Genomic DNA, 7,707 nt, shown 5'->3' on the forward strand with positions numbered 1-7,707 from the left:
CAAACCCAATCCAACGCTCCAGATATCCCTCGAATCCGGTGGCATCCAAATGCTATACAGAACTCTTTCTCCCACCCCGGCCCGCTCACCGCCACTCCTAAAACCCTAGATCTCTCGCCCCCTTCTCTCGCCGTCGTCGCCGCCGCCGCCGCCGCCGGAGGAGGAGGAGGAGGAGGAGGAGGAGGCGCCATGTATCTCTACAGCCTGACGCTGCAGCGGGCGACGGGCGCCGTGTGCGCCGTCATCGGCAGCTTCAGCGGCCGCGACTCGAAGAAGTCGAACGCCGCGGGGTCCTCCACGCAGGAGATCGCCGTCGCCCGCGGCGGCACGCTCGACCTCCTCCGCCCGGACCCGGAGACGGGCCGCCTCCGCACGCTCCTCTCCGTCGACGTCTTCGGCGCCATCCGCTCGCTCGCCCAGTTCCGCCTCACGGGGGCCACCAAGGACTACCTCGTCGTCGGCTCCGACTCCGGCCGCCTCGTCATCCTCGAGTACTCCCCCGACCGCAACCGCTTCGACAAGGTCCACCAGGAGACCTTCGGCAAGTCGGGCTGCCGCCGCATCGTGCCCGGCCAGCTCCTCTCCGTCGACCCCAAGGGCCGGGCGCTCTGCATCGCCGCCCTCGAGAAGCAGAAGCTCGTCTACGTCCTCAACCGCGACGCCTCCGCCCGCCTCACCATCTCCTCCCCGCTAGAGGCGCACAAGTCCCACACGCTCACCTTCGCCCTCACGGCCCTCGACTGCGGATTTGACAACCCTGTCTTTGGTGCCATCGAGCTTGAGTACGGTGACTCTGACCGTGACCCCACAGGGCAGGCTGCTAGCCACGCGCAGAAGCTCCTCACCTTCTACGAGCTCGACCTGGGGCTCAATCATGTTTCCCGCAAGGTCTCCGAGCCGATTGACAATGGTGCTAATATGCTAGTGACAGTGCCTGGTGGTGCTGATGGGCCTAGCGGGCTTCTTGTTTGCTGTGACAACTTCGTCCTGTACCGGAACCAGGGCCACCCGGAGATGCGTGCTGTCATTCCCCGCCGTGTTGACCTCCCGGCTGAGCGTGGCGTCCTCATAGTTGCTGCTGCGACGCACAGGCAGAAGAGCCTGTTCTTCTTCTTACTACAGACTGAGTATGGTGATATCTTTAAGGTTGACCTGGACCACCATGGTGATACTGTTAGTGAGCTGAGGATCAAATATTTTGACACCATACCTGTGGCATCTGCTATCTGTGTGCTGCGGTCAGGTTTCCTCTTTGCCGCTTCTGAGTTTGGCAACCACGCACTTTACCAATTCCGTGATATTGGCCGGGATGTGGATGTTGAGTCCTCCTCTGCGACACTGATGGAGACAGAGGAGGGGTTCCAGCCAGTGTTTTTTCAGCCGAGGGCACTCAAGAACCTTGTCCGGATTGATGAGATAGAGAGCCTCATGCCAATCATGGATATGCGCATTGCAAATTTATTCGATGAGGAAACACCCCAGGTGTACACAGCTTGTGGCCGTGGCTCACGCTCCACGCTGCGCATCCTTAGGCCCGGCCTTGCCATCAGTGAGATGGCCCGATCAATGCTGCCTGCTGAGCCCATTGCTGTTTGGACTGTCAAGAAGAATATCAACGACATGTTTGACGCCTACATTGTTGTGTCCTTTGCTAATGTCACACTTGTGCTCTCAATTGGAGAGACCATTGAAGAAGTCAGCGACAGCCAGTTCCTGGACACCACTCACTCACTGGCAGTTTCCCTCCTTGGTGAGGATTCTCTCATGCAGGTCCACCCCAATGGAATCAGGCATATCAGGGAGGATGGCCGTGTCAATGAGTGGAGGACGCCTGGGAAGAAAACTATCACTAAGGTTGGATCAAACCGGCTCCAGGTGGTAATTGCCCTCAGTGGTGGAGAGCTCATCTATTTTGAGATGGATATGACAGGTCAGCTCATGGAGGTGGAGAAGCAGGACATGTCTGGTGATGTCGCGTGCCTGGCCATTGCGCCGGTTCCTGAAGGGAGGCAAAGGTCCCGTTTTCTCGCAGTTGGCTCATATGATAACACCATCAGGATACTCTCCCTTGACCCCGATGACTGCTTGCAGCCTCTGAGTGTACAAAGTGTGTCCTCAGCCCCGGAATCTCTCTTGTTCTTAGAAGTACAGGCATCAGTTGGTGGTGAGGATGGTGCAGATTATCCAGCCAACCTTTTCCTTAATGCTGGTTTGCAGAATGGTGTCCTTTTTCGAACCAACGTTGACATGGTCACCGGTCAGCTATCAGACACACGGTCTCGATTCCTTGGTCTGAGACCTCCAAAGCTGTTTCCCTGCATAGTTAGCCACCGACAAGCAATGCTTTGCCTGTCCAGCCGCCCCTGGCTTGGCTATATACATCAAGGTCACTTCCTCTTGACACCACTCTCATGCGACACACTTGAGTCTGCTGCGTCATTCTCTTCTGACCAGTGCTCAGAAGGTGTTGTTGCTGTTGCTGGAGACGCTCTGCGTATTTTCACCATCGAACGTCTGGGAGAGACATTCAATGAGACATCTATCCCTCTGCGTTACACCCCGAGGAAATTTGTGATTCTACCAAAAAAGAAATACCTTGCAGTCATTGAGAGTGACAAGGGTGCATTTAGCGCAGAACAGCGAGAAGCTGCTAAGAAGGAGTGCCTTGAGGCTGCTGGTGCGGCGGAAAATGGAAATGGTAATGGGGATCAAATGGAGAATGGTGATGGTCAAGAAGATGGTGAGGAGAGTAACGCACTTCCTGATGAACAATATGGTTACCCAAAGGCAGAATCAGAAAAGTGGGTTTCCTGCATTAGAATTCTTGATCCGAGGAGCAGGGACACAACTTGTCTTCTGGAATTGCAGGACAATGAGGCGGCTGTCAGTATTTGCACCGTGAATTTCCATGATAAGGAGCATGGTACTCTTCTGGCTGTTGGTACTACCAAGGGATTGCAGTTCTGGCCAAAGAGGAGCCTCGCTTCTGGTTTCATCCACATATACAAGTTTGTCAATGAAGGGAAGTCACTTGAACTTCTTCACAAAACACAAGTGGAGGAAGTGCCTCTTTCTTTGTGCCAGTTTCAGGGACGGTTGCTTGCAGGTGTTGGTTCAGTGCTCAGGTTATATGATCTGGGGAAGAGAAAGTTGCTCAGAAAATGTGAAAACAAGCTTTTCCCAAGGACAATAGTGTCTATTCATACTTACCGTGATAGGATCTATGTTGGTGATATGCAAGAGGTATGCTCTCATCGCCTATGTATATTTGTAGCCAAAAAGAGAAGCTGTCGATTTCACTTGTGCACAATATAAACTGGTTATTATCTTAACTACAGACCTAATTATAATGTTAATAGTGAGGGAAAAGCTCATGATATACCATTTACAGATTGGATTAATTCATGTCTGGGTTTGAGAGAGGATAGGGGATGGATTACTTGGAATACTTGAACTTGATAGATATGCATCGTCTATCTCCCATAGGCCTTTTTTAGTCTGTTTCTTTGAGCAATGTTTTTTGAGCTATATTATAGCTAGATTTTTCTGCTTCAAAACAAGGATTTCAGTTATCCTACTCTTGGTTAAGATATCCCTTAGCTGTTATTATCTGTGACAGTTCTGACATTGTATATAGTTTACCAGACTTCTTATGCATTAGTTTCTGGGATGTACTCTAATTATTTTTTGTTGTGTCATCTCTATTCTATGCAGTCATTTCATTATTGCAAGTACAGACGGGACGAAAACCAGCTGTATATCTTCGCTGATGACAGTGTTCCTAGATGGCTTACAGCAGCAAATCACATAGATTTCGACACCATGGCAGGAGCCGACAAGTTTGGGAACATATATTTTGCTCGTCTTCCCCAGGATCTCTCAGATGAAATTGAGGAAGACCCAACTGGAGGCAAGATTAAATGGGAGCAAGGGAAGTTAAATGGTGCTCCAAACAAAGTGGAGGAGATTGTGCAGTTTCATGTTGGTGATGTTGTGACATGTTTGCAGAAGGCTTCTTTGATACCTGGCGGAGGTGAATGCCTTATTTATGGGACTGTAATGGGTAGTGTGGGAGCACTGCTTGCATTCACCTCAAGGGAAGATGTTGACTTCTTCTCTCACTTGGAGATGCATCTCCGCCAGGAGCATCCACCATTATGTGGAAGAGATCACATGGCCTACAGATCTGCTTATTTCCCAGTGAAGGTATAATACTTATGTTTTTACTGTCCTCTTTATCATGCTATCACATCTATCCTGTTCATAGTAATTTATGTTTTGTTAGTGGTGTTGGTCGTTCAAGAATAAGCATGCAAAAGTTATGAAAACATAAATTATAGGCATCACATCTATTCTGTTTATAGTCATTTGGTTTGATAAGTGGGGTGTTAAACTCCATCTTGTTTGTAAGTTTGCATAAATTATGTGAGAAAAAAACTTATTGTTCGGAATTGTGACTGTAGCATTCTGAGTATAATTATGTTCAGCAGGTGTATTATATGCAGTAGAATCCCAACTATATGCAAGTGATAAACTGTGTGTTTGTAGAACCACAGTATAGATCATTGATCGTACTATGGATTATTGTTTAGCAAGAACTACAAGACGAAAACCCAACACAACCATTTCATTCAGAGCAGCTCAAGTTTGGGGTCACTAATGTACTCAACATTTATCGACATATACCCAACACAGCTATTTTCATATAGGGGTGTGTGGCACCCGGGTGCTCCAATGCATTTCCCATGTTGCCACTTCTTAGGATAGAACATCTACTTGTGATCCGCTGGCATTAGCTGTATTTCTGTTGGTCCATAAATTGTGTGTATGATGTCATTTGAACTGAATTATAAATGCACCTTAGCTATATGTTCATTCTGTGAGATATTTATGGTCAAAGAATTTAGGTGATCAAACTAATGCACTTTATGCTTTCATTTTGAACCGAAGTGTAAATTGAGTTTTTGTGTTTGATCTTGAGTATTTTTGTTGTTTGTTACAGGATGTGATTGATGGCGATCTCTGTGAGCAGTATCCGGCCCTCCCAGCTGATATGCAGAGGAAGATTGCCGATGAGCTCGACCGAACTCCAGGTGAAATCCTGAAGAAGCTGGAAGACATCAGAAACAAAATCATCTAGGGTCATCGCTTAGCATGAATGAATCTGACTGTCGGAATGCGTCTGTCAAGTCCGCATCGCTGTAAAATATTCATCTCCTCATCCAGTACAGCCGTTATGTGGTGTTTTTCGACACAACACAGCATTCCATAATTCATGAGTCAACAGTGGACAGGACCCGCAACTCGTAATCGTCGGATCTGTATAACCGTTGACGTTGTTGACACTGGCCCAGTTTGCCTTGTAGATTCAAGCGAGAACAGAGAATTAAATGGCTGTACCAGAGTAGTCTTTTTGTACCTGTTAGAACAACTGTTATTTGGCCTGATGTAGCTGAACTTGTTTGATGCAGTGGCGTCTTTTCTGATGCATAGTAGAACTTTCCAAGTTACCGAGTTAGTACAGTTGTTGGTGTTTCGTTTTGGACATCTGTCTTGCTTATGAAGTTTTCTGCTGAATGTGCGGCTCCTCTTGAGTTCACTGACAACGTGGCTCTGCCTAGCATTTTGACTTACTTGATTGAAATGCGTGATATATGATTTTTTTTACTTAGTTGTGAGATTAAAACAACGAAAAATGTACATAATTTTGAACTGTGACATCCCAATGTCGTAGCGCGTCATCTTTTTGGTAAGGGAAACGTTCGCTGGGCCGGTAGCACGCCGCTCGCGAGGCTCCTCCAATCGTTTTCTTCTCCTGAGGTGGATTCTTCCCAACTCCACCAAGCAGGCTCTCATGGCAACGCCCCAAGCTCGTCCAAACCGCCATTGGCTGTGACCACCGCGAGCTACTCCATGACCACAGCTACTTCGTCCATCTCCCGGCTCCCTTTTTTGCTACAACCGGCTTCATTTTTTGCTACAACCGGCTTCTTTTTTGCTATAAACCGAGGATGGCGAGCATGGTGACCACGCACGGTAGCTGTAAGGTTGCATACGAGGTTTTTCCTGCTGGAACCGACGAGGATTCCTGCTACAAGCACCATGGAGCGGTTTTTTCCGAACACGGGGGTGGAGATTGTGCCAGGGCGGTGGCCGGCGGCGACGAGGGGCGACCACCGGTGACGAGGGCGGCGGCCAGCGGCGACGAAGGGCGACCACCGGCGATGAGGGCGGCGACCGGCGCCGGCGTGGACGGCCAGCGAGCTGCGGATCACGGGGCTGCTCTGGATGAACATGCGCCGTGGCTTTTTTTTTTTAACTAGCGAAGCAGTTGAGGGAAAGGTATCTGCGGCTATTAACAGCAAATCGTACGTCCACGTGCGACCGGCGCACCGGCGCCTATTGCTCGCCTATGATAAAGCTACCGTCGATGTAGGAAACCCTACCATCAAAGCCCACAAAGAATCATTAGCCATGTCGAAGACTTCCCCCCTCCACAGGGTTATCGACGCCGGGCAGTGGGACGCCGAGCGCCTCCTTGGCCGCCTCATAATCGTCGTCCACGCCGCCTTCCTTGACGCGGGCTTCGTTCCCGCCACCGCCGCGGCCAAGGACCCGGAGCAGGGCCGGATCTCGAAGCAGCAGGGAGCGACAGCTTCGACGCTCTCCCTCCGGTACGCCGTGCCGCAGCTCCGGCAGGACACGGGCGCCGCTGCGCTAAGGATGTTCGCGCACGGGCGGCACGTCGTCTTCTACGTGCGCGGAGACCGGCGGCTGGGCACGTACTGGGTGTGCGTGGACGCGCTCGCCGCCGCACGGTACCTGTCGTACGGCCTTGACGACACAGCGCGCGCGCTGAGGAGGGACGCCCAGGCGGCGGCGCTCTGGGGCGCCCTCGCCGACGGTCTATGCCGGCGCGTCTTGGCCGCGATGTGCCGCGAGAACGGCGTGGCGCTGGAGCCCACCTTCATGTCGCTCCCCGGCGACGCCAAGGCGGCGATCCTGGCGAGGATCTCCTGATGGTGACGCACACCTGCACCGAGCTCCGGCGCCTCGTCGCCGACCGCGACCGCGCGCTCTGGAAGCCCATATACGAGGCGCGGCGCGGCCGACGCGCGCTCCGGAATCGGAGATACAAGGAGCTGTGCGGCGGCCTCGCCGCCGACGACTCGCCCGAGATGACCTGGAAAGAGAGGTACATGTCCCGGCGCCGGCCTGCAATTGTGTTCATCTGGGCGGCTAGGCGCGTTAGTGAATTCTTGAAGTCGTTCCCGCCCCCACGGCTTCCTGGGGATCTCCGGCCACCGTATGATCCCCTCTCAGGCTTGGGCCATCACCGCTATCCGCCGAAGATGCCGGCGGACGTCATTGAAGGCATGAGGAAGGAGGCAGCGGAGGACGCGAGGGCGAGGAAGAGCGCCGCCGGTCACCGCCGGGCGATGGCGTCGGGTGGTGGTGCCCATCACGAGAAGTGGCGTCACGGCGCCGGCGCGATCCACTCGCCGTCCTCTCGGCATCTATGGGGACACCGGTGAACGTACCCTCGTGCGTGCATGGGTGGAGTTGCCGGCGTCGGTCTGTTCACAACTTCAGAACCGAACTTGTTTTGTTTTCTGAGATTTAGAAGTTTGATGATCCAATTCCAAAGAGCAGAATGAAAAACATGCAGATTTGAAAAGCTTAGATAAGGCTTAGTGTAAGCACTAG

At 51.8% G+C, this 7,707-nt stretch overlaps 2 protein-coding genes across 2 annotated transcripts; both read left to right on the forward strand.

Annotated features, from left to right (window-relative positions):
• The first annotated feature begins 61 nt into the window (after positions 1–61).
• On the forward strand, positions 62–5,518 carry LOC123143694 (spliceosome-associated protein 130 A). The gene is made up of 3 exons (XM_044562647.1): positions 62–3,243; positions 3,715–4,206; positions 5,003–5,518. The coding sequence occupies exons 1-3, from the start codon at positions 190–192 to the stop codon at positions 5,138–5,140; spliced, it is 3,684 nt and encodes a 1,227-aa protein (XP_044418582.1). The 5' UTR covers positions 62–189; the 3' UTR covers positions 5,141–5,518.
• Positions 5,519–6,474: 956 nt separating this feature from the next.
• Positions 6,475–7,035, forward strand: LOC123141161 (uncharacterized). Its single transcript, XM_044560381.1, has one exon. The coding sequence runs from the start codon at positions 6,475–6,477 to the stop codon at positions 7,018–7,020; it is 546 nt and encodes a 181-aa protein (XP_044416316.1). The 3' UTR covers positions 7,021–7,035.
• Positions 7,036–7,707: the final 672 nt, after the last annotated feature.

Source organism: Triticum aestivum, chromosome 6D (assembly GCF_018294505.1).
Source record: "Triticum aestivum cultivar Chinese Spring chromosome 6D, IWGSC CS RefSeq v2.1, whole genome shotgun sequence".
Taxonomy (NCBI): Eukaryota; Viridiplantae; Streptophyta; class Magnoliopsida; order Poales; family Poaceae; genus Triticum; species Triticum aestivum.